At 72.5% G+C, this 27,282-nt stretch overlaps 5 protein-coding genes across 5 annotated transcripts; 2 read left to right on the top strand and 3 right to left on the bottom strand.

Annotated features, from left to right (window-relative positions):
- Positions 1-6,931: 6,931 nt before the first annotated feature.
- On the bottom strand, positions 6,932-7,582 carry AURANDRAFT_21914 (hypothetical protein; the record flags this gene model as incomplete). The annotated part of the gene is made up of 1 exon (XM_009036112.1): positions 6,932-7,582. One exon carries the CDS (start codon positions 7,580-7,582, stop codon positions 6,932-6,934), a length of 651 nt encoding a protein of 216 aa, XP_009034360.1.
- A 2,978-nt stretch (positions 7,583-10,560) lies between these two features.
- Positions 10,561-11,847, bottom strand: AURANDRAFT_59920 (hypothetical protein; the record flags this gene model as incomplete). The annotated part of the gene is made up of 2 exons (XM_009036111.1): positions 10,561-11,497; positions 11,620-11,847. The coding sequence occupies one exon, from the start codon at positions 11,467-11,469 to the stop codon at positions 10,816-10,818; it is 654 nt and encodes a 217-aa protein (XP_009034359.1).
- A 2,837-nt stretch (positions 11,848-14,684) lies between these two features.
- AURANDRAFT_22356 (hypothetical protein) lies at positions 14,685-15,332 on the top strand (the record flags this gene model as incomplete). The annotated part of the gene is made up of 1 exon (XM_009036306.1): positions 14,685-15,332. The coding sequence occupies one exon, from the start codon at positions 14,685-14,687 to the stop codon at positions 15,330-15,332; it is 648 nt and encodes a 215-aa protein (XP_009034554.1).
- Positions 15,333-19,991: 4,659 nt separating this feature from the next.
- AURANDRAFT_62253 (hypothetical protein) lies at positions 19,992-22,087 on the top strand (the record flags this gene model as incomplete). Its single annotated transcript, XM_009036307.1, has 2 exons — positions 19,992-20,794; positions 20,989-22,087. 2 exons carry the CDS (start codon positions 19,992-19,994, stop codon positions 22,085-22,087), a joined length of 1,902 nt encoding a protein of 633 aa, XP_009034555.1.
- Positions 22,088-22,628: 541 nt separating this feature from the next.
- AURANDRAFT_62252 (hypothetical protein) lies at positions 22,629-27,171 on the bottom strand (the record flags this gene model as incomplete). The annotated part of the gene is made up of 3 exons (XM_009036110.1): positions 22,629-23,030; positions 24,278-26,025; positions 26,064-27,171. 3 exons carry the CDS (start codon positions 27,169-27,171, stop codon positions 22,629-22,631), a joined length of 3,258 nt encoding a protein of 1,085 aa, XP_009034358.1.
- Between the last annotated feature and the right edge of the window lie 111 nt (positions 27,172-27,282).

Raw genomic sequence — 27,282 nt, 5'->3', positions numbered from 1 at the left:
CTGAGGCGCTCCGAGCGGACCGGGACGTCGTCCTCGCGGCCGTCCAGAATGTCGGGTACTCTCTCACTTTTGCGGCCGAGGAACTGCAGGACGACTTCGACATCGCGCTCGCCGCGTGCACAAACGAGGGCGCCGCGCTCGAACTCGTTTCTCCGCGGCTCCGCAATGACCGCAGCATACGCGCGGCGGCCCGCGCCGAGCGCGCGGCGCTGCTCGCGAGATGCGGTGGAATCGACAATCTGTGCAATATGGGGGTGCACAAGCACCCTGACCGCGACTACCAGCGCGAGATGCGCGCCTCTGACTACAATGTCCGGCCGCCGGCGGACCCCTACGCGTACGGCGACTACTAGGGAGTCCAACACAATAAGAGAGCTAGCAATAGTTAAACAAACGCCCCAATCACCGGCACTGGAACACGTCGCAGAGCGTCCAGCGCGGCGGGCTTCGGCGCGGCGGCGGGCTGCGGCGGCGCTTCCGGCGCGGCGGGCGGCGCCGCCGGCTCCGGCTCGACCGTCTTCGCGCGCCGGACCTCCGGCGACGGGAGGACGTCGACGGCGACGAGGTCGGCCCTGTCGGCCTTCACGGCCCAGTTCGACCCCGCGGCGTCATCGACGACGCTGTCCTCGCTGTCGGACAGCGCGTCGTCGTCCGCGACCAGCGCGGCGTCCACGGGCGGCCCGTCCTCCGCAGGCGGCTCGTCTTCCGTGGGCGGCTCCTTATTCACGGGCGGCTCCTCCTTCGCAGGCCGTTCCTCCTCCGCGGGCGGCTCGTCCTCGGCGGGCAGCTCCTCCTTTGCGGGTAGTTCCTCCTTCGCAGGCAGTCCCTCCTCGGCGGGCGACTCGTCCGCGGCGGGCAGCTCGTCCGCGGAGGGCAGCTCGTCTTTCGCGGGCAGCCCTTCGGCGGGCAGCTTGGCAGCTCTCTTAAACAATTCGGGAAGATTCTCCGGCGCATTCGTCTCCTCGGTAAGCGCGCGACGCGGCCGCGATTCCGTCTCCATGGCTACGTTGGATGCGGCGACGAGCACCGCGCTGGAATACATCGACAATTTCTGCAACTTGAAGTTCAAGCGACGAGCTTGACGCCACTGTTGACGCCGGCGAGCAATCGACATGGCCTGAGACCGCAATGGAAGATGACATCGCCGCAGCCATGGAACAGATGCTCCGCGGCGGTGCCGGCCCCGACCTCGAGGCCTTCGTGTCGCGGTGCCCGGAATCGATGATGCCCTTCAGCCGCGAAGGCATGGCCGCCGCGAGCGAGGAGGAGACCGTGCGCTTCGAGGCGCACGCCCTCGACGGCGCGAGCGACGCCGCGGCGCGCGTCGCGGCGACGCTCGAGGCGCTCGGCGGGCGCCACGCGTGGCACGACGCCGCGGGCCCGGCCGGCGGCCTCGCGGCGGCCCGCGGCGGCGCGGTCCGCGTCGCCGACTCGGACGAGGAGTGGCTCCTCGTCGCGCTGCTCTTCGAGGCGTCCGCGGGCGTCGCCGTGCGCGTCACGGACGGCGACGGCGAGTTCCTGCTCATCGACGCCGCGGACGAGCTCCCGGAGTGGCTCGAGCCCGAGTCGGCCGCGGGCCGGTCGTGGATCGTCGACGGCGCGGTGCACGTCGTGCTGGACGAGCCCGGCGGGCCCCTGGCCGTCGGCGACGCGCTCGCGCTGCTCCGGGACCCGGCGGCGCGGCGCGCGGCGCGCGACAACGGCGCCGCGCGGGAGGCGTCGGCCGCGGCGGCGCGGCGGCTCCGCTTCGACCACGCGGGTCCGGCGCCGCGGGGCTGCGCCGAGCACCCCGCCGTCGCGGCCCTGCGCATGAACGCGCGGGTCGTCCTCCCGGCGCGCGCCGCCGCGGCGCTGCGCCGCGCGCCGCGGCTCGCGGCCGTCGCGGCCGCGGCGCTCGAGCGCCACGCGCGCGAGAAGCGCGCCGCGGGGAGCAAAGCGGACGACGACCGGAACGCGCTCTCGAAGCGGAAGCGCGACGACGACGCGGCGCGGCGGCGCCTGAACGCGCGCGACGCCGCCGTGCGCGCCGCGGCGCGCTTCGGCGGGCCCCCCGAAGCCGCCGTCGTCCGGTTCTCGAAACGGGCCTACGCGGCGCTGCTCGCGACGCCGTACGCGCCGCCGCGGGCCCTGGGGCGCTGGACCGACGGCTCCTTGGGCCCGAAGCTCGCCGCGGGCCTCGAGCTCCTCGCCGGCGACGCGGACCTCGACGCCGCGGCGGCCGCGCTCCTCGAGACCGCGGCGGCGGCGGGCCCGGGGCCGCCGCCCGAGGCGGACGTCGACGACGACGCCTGGCTCACGCTCGACGCCGACGCCGTCGAGGACCGCTGCCGCGCGGCGAACCCGTCGGCGCTCGACGACGTCGTCGACGGCTTCGACAAGTACGTCTACGACGACGAGGGCGACGACGCGCCGCCGTCGGCGCCCGTCGACCTCGACGAGGGCGCCGTGCTCGACCTCCTCGCGGGGCGCCGCGGCGACGCGCTGGGCGCCGACGGCCGGCGGCCCGACGTGTCCGAGGACCTCGGCGCCGACTCGGACGACGAGGCCGACGACGCCGCGGGCGCGGCGGAGGCGGGGGCCGCGCCGAAGGACGAGGACGACGACGACGCGGACGACGCCTACGGCGCGGCCCTCGAGGCGGAGCTCGCGGCGACGGAGATGGCCGAGTCCTTCGACCGCGCGCCCGGCGACGAGGAGGACAGCCGGGACCCGCTCGCGCCCGTCGACGTCGACTTCAACCTCGTCAAGAACCTCCTCGACTCCGTCGGGGCCCAGCACGGATCGCCCGGCGCGGCGGCGCTCATGCTCTCGGAGCTCGGCGTCGACCTAACGTGAGTCTTGCTTAGGCGCCTACTTCTTCGAGCCGCCGAAGAGCGCCTCGCCCTTGACCTTCTCCTTCTTGGCGGGCGCGGGCGCGGGCTCCTCCTTCTTCGGGGCGGGCGCAGCCTTGGCGGCGGGCTTGGCCTTTTCCGCCTTCGCCGGCGCGGCCTCCCCGGCGGGCGCCTTCTTTTCGGCCTTGGCCGGCGCGGCCTTCGGCTCCGCTTTCTTGGCCGGCGCGGCCTTGGCCGGCGCGGCCTTGGCGGCGGCGGGCGCGGCGGCCTTGGCGGCCTTCTTCGCGGCCTTGGGCGTCGCCTTGATCGGCGAGTCGTAGGTCGTGACGCCGGTCTTCGTGTTGTAGTAGTAGGTCGCGCCCGAGCCGACGTTGGTGATGGCCTGCCAGTCGCTCGTGCCGCCGCCGATGGGCAGCTTGGGCAGGCCCGGGCTCGTGATCGTGACGCCGAGCGAGCCGGGCTGGCTCGCGATGCGGATGTCGAGGACCTCGCCGTCGAGCGCCGGCAGCGGGCCGAGGGGCGGCGTCGTCACGGTGACGGCGGCCTTGCCGCCGAGCGCGTTCTGCGCCGCGCCGAAGAGGTCGCCGCCGACGGCGATCGTCGCCTTGCCCGTCTTCGCCGCCGGCGCGACCGCGAAGCGGCCGAGCACGGGCAGGTCCACGGTCAGGCCCGTCTTCGACGCGCCGGCGAGGTCGCCGACCTCGACGGTGAGCGGGCCGGCGAGCGCCGCGCCGGGCGCGACCGTCAGCGCCGCGGCGAGCGCCGCGGCGCCGGCGACCTTGCTCAAGGCCTTGGGCGCCGCCGCTTTGCTCGCCGCCTTGGGCGCGGGTTGCAACGCGCTGATGCTGCCAACGATGCAACAGATGAGAGCGGTCGTGCGAGCCATGGTTTGATCGCAAGCTAGAGGTGCCTGGAGGAGCCAGCAGCGGCGGTCGAGGCGCTTGAGCAGTCGAAGCTCGATCTTTTGCAAAGTTTGTTCGAACACGTGCCGCGGCGGCTCAACATGCCCCTCAAGTACGGCTCCGACGCCTCCAAACGCCGCTTACGTCCCCTCGCTCCCGTCGCCGGATACGCCCGACGAGGACTCGGCGGAGCTCCGGGCGGAGCTGCGCGACGCCGCGGACGACGAGGCCGCGGCGCGCGACGAGGACCGCTTCGACGACGACGCGCGCGACGCCGAGAGCCGGCTCGCGGCCTCGCCCGTCGTCAGCGACCCCTCGGCCAGGTCGTCGTCGGACTCGCCGAGGTCCTCGTCCTCGGCCTCCTTCTCCTCGAGCTTCATCCACGACGGCGCGTCCTCGTCGAGCGCGCTGTCCGCGCCCTTGCTCTCCTCGGCGTGCGACTTCGACGCCAGCGACTCGAGATCGTTGGAGACGATGCCGCTCAACGAGTCGCCGACGAAGGACGACGACACCGACGACGAGTCCGACTCGAGGAGCGCCTTCTTCTTGCGGTCCGCCGTGCCCGGCCGGCTGCCCGCGACGGGCGTCGCCTTGCCCGAGGGCGGCTTCGACGCGAAGGGGCTCGGCTCGCCGCTGCGGAGCGCGATGGTGACCCTCGAGTCGAGGCGCACGCCGCAGGTCGGGCAGTGCGTCGCCGCCTGGTCCGTGCACGTGTGCTTGCACGACTTGCACACGAGGCCCTTCCAGCGCCGCGAGTTGTTGAGGATCTCCAGCTTCTTCTGCCGGTGCTCGAAGACCATGGCCTCGGCCGCGTCGCGCATCTCGTTGACGCGCCGCAGCACGTAGGCGGAGTAGGTCAGCTCCTGGTCCTCGGCGAACTCCTCGGGCGTCCAGAGCTCGCGCGCCTGCGTCACCGACGTCGTCAGCGCGCGCACGAACAGCTTCGCGTTCCGCAGCACCTTCTTCAGGATGTCCTGGCGGTTCTTCTTGCCCGCGTCGCGGTCCCAGTCCTCGACGAGCGCCGAGCCCAGGTAGACGCTGTGGCGCATCTCCGCGAGGCACTCGGCCTTCCAGGCCCGCATGTTCGGCGCGTCGACGTCCTTCTCGAAGCGCGGGTCGTGGTAGACGCGCTCGCCCGTCTCGCCGTGCTCGAAGCAGAAGTTCTTGTGCTCGTCGCGCGCCTCCATCCACCAGATCGCGTCCTCCTTGAGGAACTTGACCTCGCCCGTCAACCGGTTGAGCCACTTCTCCTTTTTGGGCGCGTCGCCGAAGCGCTCCGTGAGCGGCTTCGCGACCTCGGCCTCCTCGTCGTAGGACTCCATGTCGTCCTTCTCCGGCTCGGCGATGATCTCCCACGCGCGCGTCTCCTCCTCGAGCTCCGCGGCCTTCCGCTTCAGGTCCAACCGGTCCTGCCTGCGCGCGAGCCGCGCGTCGAGCGCGGGCCGCCGCGCGTACTGCATCTCCGCCCAGTCGCCGTTGGCGTCGAACAGCTGCAGCCGCTCCATGTTCGCGTCCAAGTTCAGCCACTCGTGGTCGCCGTCGTGGTATTCGACGCGGAACCGCTTCTTCCGCCGGTGGTATTTCGCGAGCGTGCCCTCGTACCACTCGTCCATCATGGGCCAGTAGACGCGCACGCTGCAGCCCAGCAGCTCGTTGATGACGGGGTCGTTGCGCGGGTCGTCGTCGGCCGATTCGCCGCTCTTCGTGTTGTACCACGTCGACTCGCCGTGCGTGATCCGCTCGACCCACGCGTGGTCCAGGTCCCCGAAGCCGCCGTCGCTGTCGCTGCAGGAGTCCTTCGTCAGCGCCCGCATCCACGCCGCGTAGCGCTCCTCGACGCCCGCGGACCGGAGGCTCCGCTCGAAGTCTTGGCGGCCGAAGACCGCGCCCGCGACGCGGTTCATGCGGAGGTGCTTCCAGTGCATGATGCGGCTCCCGCGCCAGACGCGCTCGATCTCCGTGGCCCTGAAGTTGAGCAGCGCCACGTAGACCTTGCGCCGCCGCGCGCGCTGGCGGCCGAAGAGGCCCCGCGTGCACCGCTCGACGACGACCGCCGACTTCTCGCGGATGGACCGGAGCCGCGCGAGCTCCGCGCGGAGGCGGTCCGCCAGCGACTTGCCGAAGACCATGCGGAAGAAGGACACGATGCGCCGCGCCGCGTGCTCCATGAGCTCCTCGAGGCGGTCGCGCGCGACGCGCTTCCGCGTGACCGCGCGCCGCGCCAGCAGGATCCGCAGCACGTTCTGCATGTGGAAGGCGGCCACGAGCTCGTCGTTGCGCACGCGGGACCGCACCTGGCGCAGCACCGCCGTCCGCCGCCGCGCGAAGTAGCGCCGGCCCAGCGCCTGGATCCGCGCCGCGCCCTTCCGCCGCCGCTCGCGCGCGTGGTGCGCGCGCAATCGTCGCAGCGCCGGCAGCACGGAGTTGGGGTCGTGCTTGCGCGCGATCCAGCCCCGGTAGGCCGCCTGCCACTTGATGACCTGCTTCGTCTTGGACCGGAGCACCGCGCGGTCGTGCCTGGCAGGACGAGGGTGCGAAATTCCCAACTTCAAAGGCTCCCATCTCGGTCATTTTCCACTCGTTTCGGCTAATTTTTGGACGAGCGATCATCTCTCGGAGCGTTCTCGAAGCGCGGATGCTTTTTCCGAAACGCGCGCGCGCGGAACACTCACGTTGAAGCGACGTTGAATCACCCTTGTCCTGCCCCGCGGTCGTGCTTCTCCTGCCAGACCTCCAAGCGGCCGCGGTAGCCCCGGTAGAAGCGCTGGAGCTCCTGGGCCGTCACGGCGCGCTTCTTGCGCCAGTCGTGGTCCCGCTGGCGGCAGCGGCCGAGCCAGCGCAACGCGCAGCGCGCGATGTGGCGCGACGCGCCGTGCTGCCGGAGCTCCCGCAGCTTCGCGCGCGCCGCGCGCCGCCGCAGGAACCGCCGGAAGAGGCCGCTGATCTCCAGGGCGCTCCGGTTCTCCAGATCCTTCTGCGACCCGGCGAGCTCCCGCTCCGTGAGCCCCGGCGCCGGCGCGAAGCCGAAGTAGGCCTTGGCCTCGACGACGTGGCCGATGCCCCGAACGAGCGCGCGCAGGCCTGGGCAGGACAAGGGTGATTCAACGTCGCTTCAACGTGAGTGTTCCGCGCGCGCGCGTTCCGGGAAAAGCATCCACGCTTCGAGACCGTTCCAAGAGATGATCGCTCGTCCAAAAGTCAGCCGAAACGAGTGGAAAACGGCCGAGAAAGGAGCCTTTGAAGTTGGGAATTTCGCTCTCTTGTCCTGCCCTGGCGCAGGCCGTTCGCGGTCACCTCCTCGCAGCCCGTCACGTTGAGCGTGTGGAGCGCGCGGCAGCCCATGGCGAGCTCGCCGAAGACGCTCTCCGACAACGGCGCGGCGCCGGCGACGTTGAGCGTCGTCAGCCCGGGGCAGCCCCGCGCGAGCGCGCGCACGGACTTGTTCGTGAGCTCGCCGCACCGCGGCGCTAGCAGCGCCGTCAGGTGGTGGCAGTGGCGGCCCAGAGCCCGGAAGCTCCGGTCGCCGACGCCGTGGCAGTCGCTCACGTCCAGCACCTCGAGCCGCGCGCACCGCGACGCGAGCCGCGCGACGCCCTTGTCCGTGACGTCCTTGCACGCGGCGATGCCCAGGAACCGCAGGCGCCGGCAGCCCACGCCCAGACTCTTCAGCGCGTCGTCGGTCATGCGCGCGCAGCCGCTGATGTCCAGGCTCTGCAGGTTGCGGCACGACGGCTGCCCGTAGCCCAAGGTGCCGCTGAGCCAGCCGCAGCTCTCCGCGTTGAGGCGCGCGCACCTGCTCACGTCGAGCTGCGTGAGGGACTCGTGGCAGCACAGCGCCACGGCCTTCATGGCCAGGTTCGACAGCTGCGCGCAGCCCGCGAGGCGCAGCGACCGGCACGCGAACAAACGCGCGCAGAACGACTGCACGTCGCCGTCGCCGAGCGTCGTGCCGCTCGCGTCGACGGCCGTCAGCGCCGTGCCCAAACTCAAGGACAGGGCCCGCAGGGGCTCCAACTGGAGATTCTCCCAGCCGGAGATGTTCAGCGTCTTGCCGTGCGTCGCGGGATTCGGGTACCGCCACTCGCAGCCCTCGACGAGCGCGCCGTCGAGCGCCCCCTCGAGGAGCTGCTCGCACCACTCGGCGACGGAGCCGTCGGCCGCCGCGGCGTGGGACAGGGTCGGGTCCAGGCCCGGCGGCGGCCGGCCCTCGAGCCGCGGGTCGCGCGCGGCGCCGCGCGCGGCCGCGACGTACGCGGACTCCTCGGCGAGGGAGCAGGCGCCCTCCCAGAGCGCCGCGTCGCTCAGCGACGGGAGGAGACCGCGCAGGTCGATGGTCGTCTCCGACGGCGGGAAGTCCGCGAGCATCCGGCGCGTCGACGCCCGCAGGCTCCGCTTCGCCGGCCTCGGCTTCGCCTCGTCCTCCGCGATGCGCAGGCCCAGCCGGTAGCCGTGGTTCCAGTGCTTCCCGCGCCGGTTCCGCAGCTCGTCGCGCGTCAGCACGCTCGCGTTGTGGGCCATGGCGCCGGCGCCCGCCGGGGGCAGCCCCGGCGCTCAGCGCCGCCGACGAGGGGCAACAGCCGCGGCACTTGACCTCCACTTGAGCCGAAATTGCGATCGAGCCGAATCTGTTTGTTATGGGCAGCCCGGCCGAGGCGAGCCCCGCGCTCATGGACGACGCGTCGGCGCTCGCCGCGCAGCCCGCCCCGGCCGCGGGCGAGGCGTCGCTCACGGTCAACGGCCACCGCGTCCTCGTCTCCGCGTCCCTGAGCGGCCTCGGCGGCGACGCCCACCACCAGCGCCAGATGCTGAGCGCCCTCGAGGCGCTCGAGACGAAGGTCAAGCGCCTCGACGCGGCGCGGCGCGAGGCCATCGACGAGCGCGAGCAGCTCCAGCGCCAGTTCGACGCCCTCAGCGCGAGCGTCGACGAGCAGCGGCGGAGCGCCGCGGACCGCGACCGGCGCTACGACCGCGACGCGGCCGTCGTCGACGCGACGATCCGCTTCGAGCGCGCGGAGCACGACCGGCGCCTCAAGGAGGCCCTCGCGCGCCAGGCGGACCTCGGCGCCGTCCGGCACGAGCTCGCGCTCGAGCTCGCGGACGCGCGGAACGCCGCCTCGGTGCTGGACGAGCAGGCGGCCGCGGCGGAGGACCTGCTCGCGACGGCCGAGGCGGACATCGCCCGCGCCGACGCGTCGGCGGCGCGGCGCCAGGAGCTGCGCCTGCAGATCGCCGCGGAGCCCCGCGACCGCGAGCCGCCGCTCGAGTCGCGCGGCTCGCCCGACCGCATCGGCCGGCGGCTCCTGGAGGAGACGCGCGCGCTCCACCGCGCGGCCCGGGCGCCGTCGCCGGCGGCGCTCCAGCGCGGCCGCGCCCGCGACGCCGCGCGCAAGCTCCGCGACGAGAAGGCGGCGGTCACGCGGCGGAACCACCGGTCCTACGTGCCGCCCGCGTCCGCGGCGCCGCCGCGCCGCGCGCCCGAGCCCCGGCGCCGCGAGCCGCGCCGCGCGGCGACGACGACGAAGAAGAAGAAGACGAAGATGAAGCAGCGGGCGCCGCCGCCGCCGCCCGCGGACATCTACGACGCCTACGCGGCCTGCAGCCCGAGGCGGTCGCCGCCGCCGCGCCGCGAGCCCGCGCCGTCCGCGCTCACGGACGCGGACTACGCGCCGCCGCCGCCGCCGCCGGCCGACGACGGCGAGTTCCGGCGCGCCCTCGCCGAGGCGCTGAGCCTCGCGCGGGACCCGGCGATCGCGTCCGCGCTCGCCCAGGTCTACGCGCACGCGTCCGTGCCCTGCAACCTGCCGGAGCGCGACGCGGAGCTCCTCCACGACGGCGCGCTCGAGACGGCGCTGGACGCGCTCGACGATGGCGCGGGCTACTGAGGGTTAAGAGGCAGATTTACGAGTCACCGGCCGCGGCGTCGAGCCGCGCGAGCGCGGATTTGGCGTCAGTAAGTCCTTGGGCAGCCGAGAGGGCATACCATCGCCGCGCTTCTTCGATGTTTCCGGCGTCCCTTTCCAGTCGTCCAAGGTTGTACTGAGACGCGAAGTGCCCCCTTGCCGCGCCCTTGCGATACAGCGTTTCCGCCTTCTTCGGGTCCAACTTGACGCCTCTGCCGTGCTGGTACATATAGCCAAGCGCGGTCATGGCCTCCCCGTCTCCGAGCTCAATAGCGCGCTTGTAGATTTTCACGGTCTTCTTGAAATTTTGAGGGAGGCCGAGGTCACCCGTTCGGTACGCATGCGCCAAATGCGTGATCGCCTCAGGCACGTCGTTTTCCACGTGGCGACGAGTCTGGGCCAGCATTTCAGCATGCGACTTCGGATACGGCGCCCGACAGAGAGTACACGGCGCCTCACCGTTTCTTTCCTCACAAGACTCGCAGACCAGCCGCGCGCAACAGGCTTGAAACACGAACCGCTCATTCACGTCCCACTTCTCCAAGCAGACTGGGCACCGCGATCCGTACCGCGCCGATATCGGTTCCGGCTCCGGGTTCGCCTCGCGCCGCAGACGCGCGGCCTCGTGCTCGGCGGCGATGCGCGCGCGGATCTCGTCGGCGTGCGACCGCGGCGCGGGGCCGTAGAAGACCTCCCGCGGCGGCGGCGGCGGGGGCGTCGGCGCCTCCGCCCGCGCCGCCTCCGCGGCCCGGTCGTCACGGATCTTCTTACACGCCGTGCGGTGGCCCCGCTCGCGCCAGTCGACCTTTTGGCACGCTACCGAGCAATATTGAGTCGTTCCACAGGGGCATAAAAGCTTCGCTTTCGCCGAGCAAATTGTGCAAAGCGTACGGAGCTTGGCGTTCTTCACTCGGGCCATCCTCTCTTCATACTCGCGCTTCTTGTCCCTCCAATTCATATCTCCGCTCATCGCCCGCGCGTCCACTCGATCAGGTCTCGCCAGTACTGCAGTGAGTCGCCGCTCGATGCTCGAACCGAGCCTGTCCGAGGGCGACCGGCCCGGGCGCGGCCCTTGTCCATTTTCACCGCAGGCCGAGGCGCTACACACTGGCCGACGCCATCGACAGCCCTCGTTGACGAGTCGGACCCCGAGTCTCCCCCTGCTTCCGAGAGTCTTCTTCCTTAGGACCGCTTCACGACGAGCGCGTAGTTGCGCCCCTTGCGGTGCGTGCCCTTCCACGCGTTGACCTCGATGGTGAGCTCGGCGACGCGCCGCTCGTAGGCCTTCCGGAGGCCCGCGTCGGCGATCTTCGCGGACGTCGTCCGCGCGTAGGTGACCTGCTTCCGCAGCGAGGCCGCGCTGAGCGTCATGGGGAAGGTCTCGCTCGCGACGACGGCGTAGCCGTCGCGCGCGTCGACCTGGCGCGTGATCCACGCCTCGGGCACCTCGCGGTACGTCGCCTCGCCCGCGAGCGCCGCGGCGCTGTCGCCGAGCGACTCGACGTCGAGCACGAGGCGATCCGCGTCGTCGGCGCGGTCGAGGAGCGACTCGTAGGGCTCGACGCCGACGAAGAGGAGCGTCCCGCCGGGCTTGAGCGCGCCGAGGAGGCGCGCGAGCACGGCGTCGGCGCCGTGGGGCCAGTGCAGCTCGACGGCGCCGAGCAAATAGTCCGCGACGACGACGTCGTACCGCTCGCCCGCGAGGAAGCCGGCCTCGCGCCAGTTGCCCACGACGACGTCGACGGCCGCGCCGGCGAACGCGTCGCGCAGCCGGTCGCCGTAGGCATCCGTGCCCGCGGCGCGCGCCGTCACGGCCGTGAGCGTCGAACAGGGCATGCGCGCGAGCCAGCACGTGCTGCTGAGCCCCGCGCCGGCGTCGAGGACGTCGCCCCACGACTCCGCGCGCGTGCCGAAGAGGCCGCCGCCGCCGCGCGCGCGCTTCGCGAGCCAGTTGAAGATCTTGTCGCCGCCCTTGCCCTCGCAGGCCGCCGGCGGCGCGTCGTCGAGCGCGACGTCCGGGGCCGCGGCCGCGGCCGACGTCGCCGCCGGCGCCGCGCCGCCCGCGAGGACCGCCTCGAACGCCGTTCCGACGCGGAAGGCCATGAGGGCGACGTCGAGCGTGTAGTGGCTCTTCTTCGAGTCGCCGGAGGACACGTAGGGCAGCCGCGTCCACGACTGGAGCTCGAGGTCCGGCCGCCGGTCGACGAGCGCGTCGACGAACGCCGCGGCGCCCGCCTCGAACTTCTTCGCGGCCGGCGCCTTGCTCTGGAGGTCGATCATGCGGCCCTCGGGCTTCACGTGCACCTGGTCCGCGACCTTGAGCGGTTTCCTCGGCGACCGCGTGCTCGCCTTGCCCCAGGCGCTCCACCGCTTGCCCTCGTGGACGAAGCCCTTGAAGGGGAGCACCGTCGCGACGAGCAAGAGCCCGCCGGGCGCGGCGGCGGCGGCGGCGTCGAGCAGGCCGCCGGGGTCGTCGCAGCGGTCGAGGACGTTGAGCAGCGCCGCCGCGCCGAAGACGCCCGCGGGGATCGCCGCCGCCGCCTCGAAGCCGCGCGCCTCGAGCTGGCGCCGCATCGGCGCGGACGTCTCGACGGCGACGACGCGCGACGCGCCTAAAGCCCGCGCGAGCTTCGCCGTCTCCGTGCCCGTGCCGGAGCCGACGTCGAGGAGCGCCGGCGCGCCGGCGCCGGCGATCCTGGCGAACTGCGCCTCCGACGCGACGTAGAGCGACGCCTTCCGGAGGAACCCGGACGCGTCGGGCCGACTCCAGCCGAGGTAGCGCTGCAGGGCCCAGAAGAGGTAGTGGTCGACGGCGTAGAGCGCGATGCGCCCGACGCGCGTCGCGCCGGCCCGCCGGCTCTCGGCGAGGAACGCCTCGAGCGTCACGTCGCGCTTCGACTGCACGAAGGCCTCCGCGAGCTTCGCGCTCGCGGCGTCGCCGCGGTCCCGCAGCCAGGCCGCGTCGACCTTGTAGTCGACGACGCCGATGGCCTTGCCGCGGCGCGGCGTCGGCGCGCGCCGCGCGATGTCGGACACGACGCAGGCGAGCATCGCCAGCACGGCCACGAGGAAGGCCGCCACGTTCTTCGGCGCCGGCATGAAGCGCTTCGAGAAGGAGTGACGAGGCATTCTTTGCGCGTTGGTTGCGCTCGCGTGATGCACGCTGGTTGCGCTACGTGTGACAATCAAGACACATCGGCCAGCGCCCGCGCTCGCCGATGCAGTGCATGATCACTGCATCAACACCGCCGGTGTCACCGATGCATCAACACCCGCGCGCGCAGAACCGATGATGCCGTCCTTTTTACCCCTCAACTAGGATCGCTCGCGCCTCGGGCCCCTCGAGGCGGAGCTCGCAGATGGGCGGCGCCAGGCCGTCGCGCGCGTGGTGGCGGAGCACGACGCGGAGCGTGACGGCGCCGTAGCCGTCGTCGCGCGCGTCGTCGACGTCGTAGCGCAGCCCCGACTCGACGAGCGCCGCGGGCGGCCGCGGCGGCTTGGACGCGCGGGGCGCGCGCCGCGGCGCGTCGTGGAAGGCGCGCCAGGCGGGGAAGAACTGGCGCGCGGACGGCATCGGCGAGTGGTCGTGGATGCGGCGCGGATCGCGGCCGCCCTCGTGGTACGTCTTCGCCGTTCCCAGCGGCCGGCCGCCGCCGGGGCGCCAGGCATCGCGCGTCGGGGGCCGCGCCGGGCCGGCCCAGGCCGGCGGCCTCGGGTTCGGGAGCCGCCGCCACGCGTCGAGCGCGACGAGCGCGTCGACCTGGTCCTCGCGCGTCGCGAAGACGACCACCCCGCCGCTGAGCACGTGGCGTCCCGACGCGTCGCCGCGGAAGCAGGCGACGACGGCCCGGAGCAGCAGCTCGCCGCGGTTCGAGGGCCGGAAGGTCGCGCGGCGCCGGACGACCGCGAGCTTCCGCGCGAGGTCCTCGGTCTCGCCGGCCGATCGCGCGGCGCCGTCGAGGAGCGCGTCGACGCGGCGCCGCAGTTCGAAGGGCGACTCCTCCTCGTCGACGGCGAGGAGCGCCTCGACGGCGCTCGAGGAATCTCGGCCCCCGAACGCGAGCGACTCGACGTCGGCCCGCGAGCACGCGCCGTTTTTCGAAGTCCTCGCTATGTCCCCCACGGCCGCGAGCACGTCCCAGAGCTCGGCCGCGGGGACGCCCTCGGCCGCGTGGCGCGCGAGGAGGGCGCGCGCGACGGCCTTCGCGGGCTCCGGCGCCGCCTTGAGGTCGTCGGCGTCCGCGCGGGCCCGCGCGTCGACGGCGAGCAGCGAGAAGCCGTCGAGGCGCGCGGCCTCGCGCGCCTCGGGCTCCGCGGCCAGGGCGTCGAGCTCCGCGCGGGCCATGGCCGCGCCCTCGAGGCGCTCGCGGAAGCGCGCGGCCGCGAACGCGGCGAGGCGCGCGCGGCAGCCGCCGTTTCGGAGCGCGGCGACGAGCGCGCCGTCGCCCGCGGCGGCGAGGACGGCGCGGAACGACGCGCCCCTCGCGCGGACGAGCGCCCGCGCGGACACGGGCGCGCCGGCGCCGACGAGCGCCTCGGCGACGTCGCCCGCGTCGCGGCGCGCCGCGAGCTCGAGCGCTCGCGCCGTCGCCGCGGCGCCGCCGCCGAGCAGCGCGGCGACGGCCCGCGCGTGGCCGCCGCGCGCCGCCGCCTCCAGCGGCGTCGTCCCGCAGGCCGCCGCCGCGCTCGCCCGGGCGCCGTGGCGCAGCAACACCTCGCAGACCGCCGCGTGGCCGCGCGACGCCGCGAGCCAGAGCGGCGTGCGCTCCCAGGTGACCGCCGCGTCGACGGTGTGGCGCACGCTCCGCAGGATGGCCTTGACCTCGTCGAGGTCGCCCTCGCGCGCCGCAGCGGCCAGGGCCTTCTCCATCCGTCGCGGCGAGGGGCTGCCCCTGCACCAGCGTCCAACGTGCGGGCGCTGGCGTCAATACCACGGCAATACAAATCGATGTCAACGGTGCCTCGCCTTCCGATGTGATCGAGTTGCCACTGCCCATCGCACCGCGCTCAACGAGAAGAACGCACTGCTCCGCGTCGTCAAGCGCCTCGAGATGCGCCCGCTGCGGGTCGCGCTGCTCCTCGGCAGCACCCGCGACGGTCCGCCGCGGCCGTTGCTCGGCCGAAGAGTTGGCAAGTACGTCGAGGAGGCCATCGCGCGCAAGGGCCACGCCGTCGACGTCGTCGATCCCGCGGTCGTGGATCTGCCGCTCACGCCCTTCCAGCCACACTTCACCTACAGGGACCCGCCCGCGCCGCTCCAGGCGCTCGCGGAGACCTTCGCGGCCTGCGACGCGCTGGTGGCTTGCACGCCCGAGTACAATCACGCGCCGTCGCCGGCGCTGCTCCACGTGCTCAACCACTTCGGCTCGTCGCTCTTCTCCTTCAAGCCGTCGCTCATCGTGTCCTACTCGGCGGGCCAGTGGGGCGGCGTTCGCGCCGCCAACGCGCTTCGGCCGATCCTCTCGGAGCTCGGCGCGCTGCCAGTTTCCGCGATGATCCACGTGCCCAAGGCGGGCGAGGCCTTCGACGAGGACGGCGCTCCGCGCGAGGACGCGGACCGCTGGGCCCAGTATGCGGACCGCGGCGTCGCGCAGCTCGAGTGGTGGGCGACCGCGGCGCGAGAGCACCGGTCGAAGGTCGACCCGACGACGGGCTCGCCCGCGTTCACCGCGTCGCCGTCGCAGCGGAACGCCCCCTAAGGCTACTTCCGCGGCGGGTCCGCCTTGCGATGGTGCTGGACGCCCCCCTCGGCGGCGAGCAGGGCGGCCTGGAACGTGAGGCAGGCGATGAGGAACTGGAAGAGGGGCCCGAAGGCGCCCGCGGCGTCCTTGGCCGCGCCGAAGACGCCGGAGCCCGCCGCCGACGTGAGCTGCCCCGAGATGTACATCGACGCGGCGATCGACCCGAGGTGCTTCCGGCCGAAGAGCGTCGCGGGCATGGTCGTCATCACGGTGACATTCGACCCCCGAAACATGCCGAGCAGCGACCCGAAGGGCACGAGACCCGCCCCGCGATTCGAGGTGGAAGTGCAGGACGAGCGTCGCGATGATCGCCAGCAGCGGCAGCAGCAGCGCGAAGAGCGGGTAGGCGCCGCGCTTGTTGAGCGCGTCCAACAGGAGGCCGCCGGCGACGGACCCCAACCCGCTCGAGATCGCCAGCGGCGTGTAGACGAGCGCGAGATCCGAGTCGTCGAAGCCCCGCTCGGCGACGACGGCCGCCATGTGGAAATTCAGCCCCTGCCAGGGCAGGCAGCCGAAGACGCTGTAGAGCTGGAGCATCCAGTAGGACCGGGTCCGCAGGGCCTCGCCGAGCGTCGCGCCCGCGATGGCCTCGTCGCCGCCGCCCTCGAGCAGCGACTCCGACGCCCGCGCGTCCGCCGCGGGCGCGTCGCCGTCGGGCAACTGGCCGACGTCCTCCGGCCGCCGCACGAGCTTCGCCGCCGCCGCCGCCGCCGCCAGACCCGCGCCGCAGCCCCAGACCCGCGCGGCGGCGCGCCAGCCGAGCCTCCGGACGACGGCCGCGAGCGCGGCGGGCAGCAGCATCATCGTCGCGCCCGCCGCGTTGAGGATCGCCGTCGCGCGGCCGCGCTTCCGGTTCCACCACTGGAACACCGTGTTGCGGAAGCAGAAATCCAGCGTCTCCGGCCCCAGGCAGCGGATCAGCGTGAAGCTCAACGCGAGCGACGCCGGGCCTCGCGCGAGCGACAGGCTCGCGACGGCCGCCGCGTAGGGCAGCGCGGCGACGCGCGCGACGAAGGGCGCGCCGCGCGCGTCGACGACGCGGCCGATGACGTTCACGTACACGCTGGACAGCGTGAGCACGAGGGACCACAGCGCCGACACCGTGCTCCGCGACAGGGACAGATCCGCCATGATCGGTTCGATGTAGACCCCGATCATGAACGAGTGGCCGCTCGACGCCGACAGGGCGCCGACGGCGGAGTAACCGAGCATGGCCCAGCCCTGGAATGTGGGCAGCGCGCATCGCCGCCTCGTCGGGCTGGATGCCATCATCGCGGGATTCAGCGGGACCCGGGTGCGCGAGTCATTCTTGCATTGAATTGTTTCGCTTCAAACGTTACCTCACGGGCCCGCGGGCCGGCCGGCGGATGTCCCTCCGGCGCGGGACGGGCGCGGGCTCGCGGATGGGCCGGCGGCGGGGCGACCGGGGCCGCGGGTCCTCCGTGTCGTCCGCGGACGGCGACCGGGGCCGCGGGTCCTCGGAGTCGTCGGACGCGGACTCGGACTCGTCCTCGGAGCTCGACGACGGCGCGGCGACGGGCGGCGCCGCCGCCGCGCCGTCGGCGGCGAAGACGCGGTACCGCGTGTCGTCCGACGACCGCGGGACGCGGAGCACGCCCGCGGGGCGGCCGTCGCCGAAGCGGAGCGACGCGAACGTCGCCGGCGCGGCGGCCGCCGGCAGCAAGAAGTGCGCGACGAGCGCCGCCGCGTCGCCGCGGTCGTGGAGCGGCGCCGAGTGGCGCTCGCCGCCGTCGACGTCCGCGGGGGACGGGCGCGCCGCGTAGGCGTCGGCGAAGCCGAGCGCCGCGGCCGCCAGGAGGTGCGGGTCGAAGGCGTAGGCGCCGACGGCCGCGAGGGCGCGCGCCGCGTCGCCCGGCGCGTGGGGCACGCCGCGCGGCCGCGACGCGCGCCAGACGTTGACGACGAGCGTCGCGCGGACGTCGCCGCCCCGACACGGCGGCACGCCGTGGAGCAGCGCGCCGTCGAAGGCCACGTGCCTCCCCGGCGCCGGGTAGGCCGCGATGGCCCGCGAGAAGCCGCAGGCGAAGGCGCGGCCCCGCTCGACGGCGTCGTCGACGGCGACGACGTTCGCGCCGTCGTAGGCGCCGGGGAGCACGACCGTCGGCGCGCCGGCGCCGGTCCCGTAGGTCACCGTAGACACGTCCGGGTGGCGCCAGGCGCCCGTCTCCTCGCGGAGCCGCTGGTCCGTGTCCCAGTGGAACGGCAGCGCCTCGTCGCCGCGGAGCTGGACCCAGAGCTCGGCGCCGCCCTGGTCGCCCGCGCCGTGGAACGCCGCGACGCCCTGCGCGAAGGCCTCCGCGGCGCAGCGCGGCGCGTCCTGGGACCCGACCCAGAAGGACCGGTAGGCCGCGGACCGCCGCAGCGCGCCGTGGAGCGCCGCGCAGTCCGCGAGGAACGCGTCGGGAGGCCCCGCGACCGCCGCGTCCCAGCAGGCCGCGTCCGCGCCCCGGCTCCGGCGGAACGCGCCGGGCGCCGGGCCGGCGGCGGGGATCGCGGCGTCCCGCGCGGCGCGCGCGTGCTTGTGCCGCCGCGGCGCGAGCCGGGCCGCGGCGAGCTCCGCGGCGACGGCGGCGGCGCCGGACGTCGGCGCCGCGTCGAGTGCCGCGATGGACTGCGTGATCGACGTGGTGCCGCAGTAGACCGTCGCCGTGTCGCCGTCGATGCGCATGCACGCGTCGCGCTCGTACCACGGGAGCTTGGCTGCGGGCAGCCCGCCATCGGGTGGCAGAGCCTCCATCATTCTTTTGCTCAAGTGCACCGTCGACGTGCACCGTCGACCCAAAGTGAACTTTTGTCCGAGGACTGCGAGGTGGGACGTGAAATCGAGCCACGCGCGAGCCGACAAGCCTCCGAGTATGTCCTTCGTCGCCATGAACGCCCTGCGCCGCGCCGCCGTGCCGGCGTGGAACGCGACGCGCGTCGCCGCGGCGCCCCGCGCGCCGCCGACGACCCTGGCGCTCCCCAAACGACGGATGGGCGGCGGCGGCGGCGGACGTGCGCCCCGGCGTCCACCTATGCGCGGGGGTCGCCGCGCGCGCCCCCGGAGGCTTCCCGGGCCCCACCACCGCGCGACGCGACGCCCCGGGCGCCCCCCGCGCGACGCGCGCTCCCGCCGCAGGTCCGTACGACGACAAGCACGGCCCCTACCACGGCCACTTCCACGTCTCCAAGTGGCACGAGTACCCGGCCATCGCCTACTGCACGGTCATGTGGCTCTGGATGATGTACCGCGCCAAGCAGGACGGCGCCTGGGTCCTGGGCATCATCCACCCCTGGGACGCGCACTGAAGACGCCGGCCCGGACCCTAATATTTTCTCGGACGACGGTCGTTAGCGCGGGCGGCGGTCGAGGCGAGCGCGGGGTCGATCGTTGGGCGGTCACGGGGCGTGGCCCGCGAGGAACGGGTGGGCGAGCGCGTCGGCCGGGCTGATGCGGCGGTGCGCGTTGACGCAGAGCATGCGGCCGAGGAGGTCCATGGCGTCCTTGTCGCGGGAGACGCCCTTGCCCGGCATCTTCTTCAGCGCCCCGGGGATGTCCTTGGCGATGTCGATCTGGCGCCGCGCGATCTTGGCGCCCTCGCGGTGCGGCACGGCGACGGCGCCGCGCGTCCAGCCCTTGCGCCGCGGCGCGGGGCCGCGGTCCTCCGGGTCCGCGACGCGCGAGTTGTAGGGGAACCAGAGCGGGAAGCCGCAGGCGATCTCGAAGAAGATCATGCCCACGGCGAACATGTCGACCGCCGAGCAGGGCGCCTTCCGCAGCGCGGCCGCGTCGCCCAGCACGCACTCGGGCGCGAGGTACTCGGGCGTCGCCGACGACACGCGCGTCGGTTTCGCCTCCGGGTCCAACGCGAACGCGGAACCGAAGTCGACGAGCCGCACGTCGAGGCCCGCGGGCGTGAAGTCCACCAGCACGTTGTCCGGCTTCACGTCCCCGTGGACGACGTTCGCCGCGGAGACGCGCCGCGTCGCGTCGACGAGCTGGACGAGCAGCTCCCGGAGCAGGGCGAAGCCGTCGTCGAGCAGCGCGTGCCACGCTTCGCCCCGGCGGACGACGTACGTCCGCTCCGCGGCGCCGTGGGTCCGCGTCCACTCGCCGTCGACGGACGTCCAGATCAGGTTCGACAGCGCCCGGCCGCCGCACTCGAAGACGATCCACAGGGCCGCGCCCGCGTCCGCGCTGTGGACCGCGGCGCAGAAGCGGTCGCGCGCCGGCGGCGCCCCGGGCCGCGGCCGCAGCCGGGCGTCGATGTCGAGCTCGTTGATCCCGCTCCGGTGGGCGGCGGCGTTGTCCTTGGCGATGCGCTTCGCCGCGTAGATGCCGTCCCGCAGCGCGCCGCCGACGGACCGGAGGCACCGGCATCTGTAGACCGTGCCGTAGGCCCCGCTGCCCAGAGTCTCCAGGAGCTCGAAGCCGTCGAGCTCGCCCGCGGGCAGCTTGGCGTCGAGGTCGCCGAGCGACGACACGAGCGACACCATGGGCGGGCCGCCGCGTGGATTCCTGCGCCGGCCGCAACGGGTCGAGGGCTGCCCCGCTGCTTTGTCGAGCGGCACGGCTGCCCCATAACGGCAACATCTTTGTTTTTTGGCTTACACACGATGGTCGGCGGCGGCGGCGGGTCGTGGCTGCCGGCCGCCGGCGCCCTGGCGCTCTTCGCGCTGCTCGCCGCGCTGCGCACGGCGCGCCCGCCGGCGGCGCCGTCGAGCCTCGCCGTCGCGTCGCGGAGACGCGGGGGCCACACGCTCAAGGCGAGGAGCGAGTACGAGGACCGCCTGGGCGTGCCCATCGGCGACGGCCTCTACGACTACGAGCACCTCGTCGAGCTCCACCGGACGACGACGCTGCGCCTTATCGACTACGACGGCGACGACGTCCTGTGGACCGTCGGCGGCACGGACGGCAGCGAGGGCGCGGCGCCCGGCGGCGCGGTGCTCACCGTAAAGTTCGTCGAAGCCGGAACCCACGCCGTGACGGCGACGGCGTCCGACGGCTTTCTGCTCGGCTCCTTCGGCGTCACGGCCAAGTACGTGCGCCGCGAGCTCCGGGACCTCAGCGCGGGCGACCGGGAGCGCTACTTCGGCGCGCTCCACGCGGTCTACGCGACTTCCGACGCCGACGGCGCGCGCCTCTACGGGTCCGACTTCCGGAGCGCCCACTGGTTCGTGCGGGAGCACCTGTACGGCGCGGCGCAGCGCGACTGCGACCACTGGCACGACGACGCGGGCTTCCTCACGCACCACGTCGGCGTGACGATGCTCCTCGAGCGGTCGCTCCAGGCCGTCGACGCGACGGTCGCGAGCCACTACTGGGACTACACGCTCGACGCGGCGCGGGCCCAGGCGACGGGCGAGTCCTACGCGGCGGCCTACAACGGGTCCATCTTCGGGGAGGGCTGGTTCGGGTCAGGGCAGGACAAGAGAGCGAAATTCCCAACTTCAAAGGCTCATATCTCGGCCGTTTTCCACTCGTTTCGGCTGATTTTTGGACGAGCGATCATCTCTCGGAACGCTCTCGAAGCGTGGATGCTTTTTCCGGAACGCGCGCGCGCGGAACACTCACGTTGAAGAGAACTTGAATCACCCTCGTCCTGCCCAGGTTCGGGTCGACGAACCCGGAGAACTCGGACCACGTCGTCGCGTCGGGCCGCTGGGCCTACACGCCGCTCATGACGGCGGCGCGGTCCTACAGCAACATCACGAACCCCTACGGCCTGCTGCGGAGCCCCTGGAACACGAACCCGGTGCCCTACGTGGCGCGCTACGACCGCGTGCTCGGCGTCGTCCACGGCCAGAACCACCTGCCGCTCTGCGCGGACTTCCAGGCCGAGACCATCGAGGGCGCCCAGACCATCGGGCGCCTCTTCAGCGCGCTGAACAGCGCGCTCCACGGCTCCGTGCACATCATGCTCGGGGGCCACTGGGGCTTCGACCCGCTGCTGACGAACTCGTCGAAGCACTACAAGGCCCTCGGCTGGCGGTCGGACCAGATGTTGCTGGGGTCCAAGTTCCTCTGGCGGTCGGGCTACGTCGACTGCCCCGAGGACTGCGCGGGGCTCGCCGCGGAGAACTGCACGTGCGCGTGCGGCCGGCGCGCGGCGGGGCCCGACGGGTCGCCGGCGTCCGCGTCCCAGTTCCTCGTGGACACGGGCTTCGCCGCCGTCGTCGGGACGAACATCCTGCAAAAGTCCGAGGACGCGCTCCGCGGCTTCGAGAACGTCGCGGACGTGCTCTGCCACGTGGGCCACGCGGGCGAGATGTTCACGTCGGCCGCGCCGCAGGACCCGCTCTTCTGGCCGCTCCACGGCCTCGCGGAGCGCTACCTCCAGCTCCTGCGCACGTGGCACCGCAACGGCACCTTCGTCATGAACGAGACCTGGGGCTACGTCCACTCCAAGGGCGTGCTGTCGGACACGGAGCTCGTCTGCGACTGGCAGGGCGTCTCGGGCGAGGAGATGCCCAACTGCACGTCGCCGACGACCTGCGACGGCCACCACGCCAAAGACGTGCTCCCCTTCGAGTGGCCCGTGCCGCCGGACGTCGAGGGCGCGAGGGCCACCTACACGAACGAGGAGTTCTACGAGCTCATCGCGCCCTGGGACGTGCGCATGCCCTACGTCTACGACAAGCTGTCCACCTGGCCCGCCTGCCCCGGCGGCCAGATCCAGCCCCACAACGGCGGCGCGAGCGCGGCGTAACACGCGCGCACAAGTGGGGGGGTTACAACAGGCAGGAGGGGGCGCGCGCGGGCCTTCTGAAACTTTGAAAGCCTTCAAGAAAAAGTCACACAGATGATGAAGCCGCTGTGGTGAAAAACTGTCCATATATATATGCGTGAGTTGTGCGTGTTTGGTTCCCCCGCCGTACGAAAATTAAATGGCTGTCGTCGCGCAAGCGGTGCAGAGGGAAGCATTGACACGGGAATGAGTGGCTCAGCACGCGCGAGCGCGCCCGAAGGGCGCGCTCTCGCCGCGCCGCAGGCAAGCCCCCCCGGCAGCCCTGGGCAAGTAAGCCGTAGGCGTCTTGTCCACAAGACTTAGTGTGGAGCCGATCGCGCGAGGTGAGGAGACGCGGCGCCGCGCCGATACCGCCGCCGCCGCCCGCCATGTCGTCGACGAAGCCGCCCGTGACCTACCTGGTGTCGGGCCCCCTCTACAAGAAGCGCGGCGGCCTCGGGCGCCACAGCAAGCAGCCCTGGCAGCCGCGCACCTTCGCCCTGTCGTCCGAGGGCGTGCTGAGCTACTTCGAGAGCGCGGCCCTGGAGAAGTGCCGCGGCAGCCTCAACCTCGTCCAGAGCCGCGCGGCGCTGACGACGACGGAGAGCATCGAGGACGCGCCGACGCGGAGCGTGCTCATCCTGAGCCACGCGCAGGGCCAGCGGTGGAAGCTCTGCGCCGAGTCGGCCGACGACCTCGCGACGTGGCGCGAAAAGCTCGAGCCCTTCTGCCGCGCGGCGCCCAAGGAGGAGGAGGCCGCGGCGCCGGCCGCCGCGCCCGAGGGCGCCGAGGGCGAGACGCGGCGCGCGCTCGCGGACCGCCGCGCGGCGTTCGACCGCGCGGGCCGGCGGGGCCCGCGGCCGCGGCTGTCGTCGTCGCCCGTGTCGACGCTCGGCGTGCTGGGCATCATGTTCGTCGTCGAGGCCTGCGCCATCGTGAGCCGCGGCGGCGTCATCTTCGCGTCGCTCGGCGCGCTCGCGCTCCTCAACGTCTACGCGACCTTGGTGCTCGTCCGGAAGCACGACGAGGCGCCGTCGGAGACTCTGGTGTCGCTCATCATCCCGCCCGCGGCGCTGCCGTCGTTCCGGAGCCTCGATGCGGCGTCGCCGTCGCCGGCCAAGGCCGAGGCGCGCGCGGGGAAGCTCCACGCGGGCGGATCCGGCCTCGAGGGCGTGCCCTTCAGCCCCGACGGCGACGTGCCCTGCGGGACCTGGTCGCCCGCGCCCGGCGCGACGTTCAAGATCCGCCAGCTCGGCTACGCCAAGTCGAAGCGCAAGGCGCCGTCCGTCGAGGCCTTCTACGAGGTCGTCGCCGTGGACCTCTTCGACACGGAGGCGCGCGTCGGCCGCATGGCCGAGCGGCTCGAGCTGCCGGCGCCCGCGCGGCCGTCGCCCGACGCCGACGTGCCCGCGCTCTACGTCGTCAACGCGATGATCCCGTCGGAGACGGGGCCCATGCGCGTGCGCGTCGACGCCGACGGCCACGGCTACCAGATGGTCATCTGCATGCAGCTCACGGAGGAGACGTGCGCGGACCTGGAGGCGCTGGCCGCGCCGCCGGCGGACGGGGCGCGCGCCGTGGCGCCGGAGCGCCGCGCGGCGCTCGAGCTCCTGAAGATGTACTGCCGCGTCGCGCCGACGGAGGGCCAGCTCGACGCGAAGGAGCGCGGCCGCTTCAAGGTCCTCGCGCAGATCCGCAACATCGACGAGGTCAACATCCCGTCCTTCGCCAAGGGCTACAACGGCAAGCCCGCGCTCATCAACAAGACGGGCTGCCTCACCAAGGGGCCGGACAACGCGTACCACAACATGGACATCAACATCCACGCCTTCGGCTACATGGCCCGCAGCGGCCTCCAGTCCATCTTCCGCGATTTTCAGGACTTCATCCTCTCCGTCGGCTTCGTCCTCGAGGGCCGCGCGGAGTCGGAGCTGCCGGAGTGCATGCTCTGCTCCATGGACCTCAACCACTGCGACTTCAACATGGCCGTGCCCTGGTAGCGCCCGTTCCTACATTCACTTAGACGGCGGCGCGCGGGGTCAGATGGTCGCGGACATCTTCGGGGGGAGCTCCGTGGGCACGCCGGAGAAGAGCGACGGCGACAGCGGCCGCGCGTCGGGCTCGGAGGAGCATCTGGAAGAAGGAGCCGAGCCTCCTCGCCTCGTCGAGGACCGCGTGCGTGCGCTGCGGCGGCGCGTCGACCTCGAGGTCCTCCGGTAGCCGGAACGCCGCGGGGACGGCGTCCTCGGGGAGGGACGGCAGCGCGAACGGCAGCGTCGGCGAGGGCGGCATGGACGGCAGCGTCGGCGACGGCGGCAGGGACGGCAGCTTCGACATGCCGGGCATGAAGCCCGCGACGACGTCGTCGAGCATGGAGCACTTGGAGTCCTCGGTCTCGTCGTCGAGGCCCGAGAGCGCCGACACGTCGAGCTTGGAGCCGTGGGACTGGCGGCTCGTCTCGAGCAGCGCGCCCTCCTCGGCGTCGATCTGGAGCTTCGCCGTGAAAAAGAGGATCCAGAGCAGCTGGGGCAGCTTGTACCGCTTGTCGTGCTGCTCGTCGAGCGCGTGGACCATCATCGTCAGCGTCTTCTCGTCGAGCCAGTGCGTGTGGTGGTCCAACACGAACCGGCAGAGCGCCAGGATCACCTCCTCGTCGAGCCCGCTCGCCGCGACCGTCTCCTCGTCGTCGCCGCCGAAGCCGAGCGCCCGCGACTGCTCCGCGGCGAGCGCGCGGTAGCCCGCCTCGAGGTGCTTCATCTCCGAGAGGATCCGCGGCCCCGCGTCCCAGTCGAGCACCCGCGCCTTCATGGAGTCGATGACGCCGTTCGCCAGGCTCTCGAGGCGCATCTCCTCCGTCGACTCCTCGAAGGCGATGGAGATGATGCCGATGAGCACCGTCGGGAGCACGAGGCCTCCGATGATGACGATGAACACAAAGTAGCCGACGGCGATCCAGCCGTAGGCCGTCGCGTCGTTGCAGGCCCGGCCGCCGTGGGGGTAGCCGTAGCGCTCGCAGCCGTACATGTTCGTGTAGAGCGCCGCGTCCCAGGCGTCGAGCGTCGACACGCCCCAGATGGACACCATCGCCGCCGCGAGCGTGCCGAAGCGGCCCGGGTCGTTGCCGCGGAAGAGGTGCATGCCGACGACGGCGAGGTTGAAGTTGATCAGCGCCATGACGACGCCGACGTAGACGACCTGCTTGAAGGCGCGCAGCAGCGACTGGACGGCGACGTGGAGCGCCGGGTAGGACCGCACGAGTTTGAGCAAACGTAGTAACCGCAACATGGAGATCGCGGGCAGGCCGCTCATGCCCGGCAGGTACGCGACGAGCGTGAACGCGACGACGGCGAAGTCGAAGCAGTTCCACGAACTGTAGAGGTAGCGCCAGGGCCGCGCGCCGTGGCTCAGGATCTTGAGCGCGCATTCCGCGACGAAGACGACGCAGATCGCGATCTCCGTGTAGAAGATCGCCGCGCCCGTCGCGCCGCCCTCCGCGACGCGGTTCGCGTCGACGCCCTGGACCGCGCAGGCGACGATGATCGCGAAGGTCACCGCGTTCTGGAACGCGGCGCTGCTGCAGACGGCGTTGACGGCGATGACGAAGCGCGCGCCGCCGCCCTCGTCGAGGGGCATGTCGGGGTCCGCCTCGTAGAGCCGCCGCAGCGCGGCCCGGAACTCGAAGCTCCTCGGCCCGTCGAGGTACAGCTCGATGGCGTCCCGCGTGTCCCGCGCGTCGCCGCCGGCGTCCGCGGGCGCGTCGCTGCCGAGCGCGTCGACCTGGAGCCCCGCGCCCTTGGTGATCGACGCGAAATCCGCGGTCCGGTGCTTCGCGCGGTGGCGCTGCACGTGGTCCGTCGAGTCGTCGCAGCCGACCTGGTCCGACACGGAGGCCCGGGCCATCTCGATGGAGCCCCGGAGGCCTGTGCCGAAACCAACCACTGGTTTGGGTGGTCCTGACCAAACTCGGGCGCGTCCTCGAGCTCCGCGGCGGCCTCGCGCGCCTCCGCCTCGAGCTCCTCCATGGTCTCGAACATGCCCATCTCGATGACGGACACGAAGAGGGAGAAGACCACAAAGGCCGTGAGCATCGTGAAGGAGTAGAAATAGATCTGCGCCGTCACCGGCGACGCCTCGGACCGGTCGCAGCGGTCGTTGTAGAACGTGCCGAGCTTCGTCGAGAACTTGCGGTCGCTGTCGCTGCCGTAGAAGTCCGCCAGGGTGGGGTCGTGCTCGTGCTGGTACATCTTGTCGCAGCCGTGGTAGTTGACGAGATAGATCGTCTGCCAGTCGTTCAACGTCGAGATCACGAAGAGCGTGAGCATGGCCTGCTGCACCGTCCCAAAGTGGACGGGGTCGTTGTGGCGGAAGGCGCGCACGCCCAGGATCGCGTAGACGTACATGATCATGAAGAGGAGCGTCATGATGGCGCCCGTCGCGCGGAGGCCCGAGTACATGCCCCGCACGATCACCCGCGTCGCGCTGTAGTTGTTCAGGAACTTCATGAGCCGCAGGATGCGCAGCATCTGGACGACGATCATCGCCCCGTGGCCCTCCAGCACGATGACGACCGTCGCGACGGCGACGCCGAGGTCGAAGACGTTCTCGAGCCGGTCGGGCCCGAGAAAAAAGTGGAGCGGCCGCGGCCCTTCCGCGACGCCTCTGATGACGATCTCGCAGAAGAAGACGAGCGCGGCGAAGTGGTCCACGGCCTTGCCCGCCGCGTAGAGGGCGGGCTGGTCCGGCCGGCCGCCGCCGGGCTCCATGCAGATGGTCACGAAGAGCACGAACTGCAGCAGTAGGATCGTCCCGTTGATGAGCGCCTCGAAGAGCGCCGTCCTCAGGAGGTGGCGGCACCAGATCGCGGCGGCGCGGTACCAGAGCGGGATGGGGAAGTTGTAGAGGCCCTCGCGCCACGCGATCTCGGAGAAGCCCTCGCGCTGCGCGCCCGCGCGCGCCCAGTCCATGGCCCGCTTCGACGCCTTGGCCTCGGCCTTGCGCAGCTCCTCCATCTTGCTGTCGTCGAGGAGGTTCGTGACCTCCGACGCCTCGCTCGAGAAGTGGTGCATGAAGCCCTGCTGGTCCGGCCGCAGCGACCCGACGTTCGGCTCCGTGCGCGACGTGCGGCCGTGCTTGCCGATCTTGAACGCGCTCGCGCGCTTCACCGCCTTCGGCTCCTC

The sequence above is a fragment of the Aureococcus anophagefferens genome (assembly GCF_000186865.1).
Source record: "Aureococcus anophagefferens unplaced genomic scaffold AURANscaffold_4, whole genome shotgun sequence".
Lineage (NCBI taxonomy): Eukaryota > Pelagophyceae > Pelagomonadales > Pelagomonadaceae > Aureococcus > Aureococcus anophagefferens.
The sequence above is the reverse complement of the archived record's forward strand: the minus strand, read 5'-3'. Positions and strand labels throughout refer to the sequence as shown.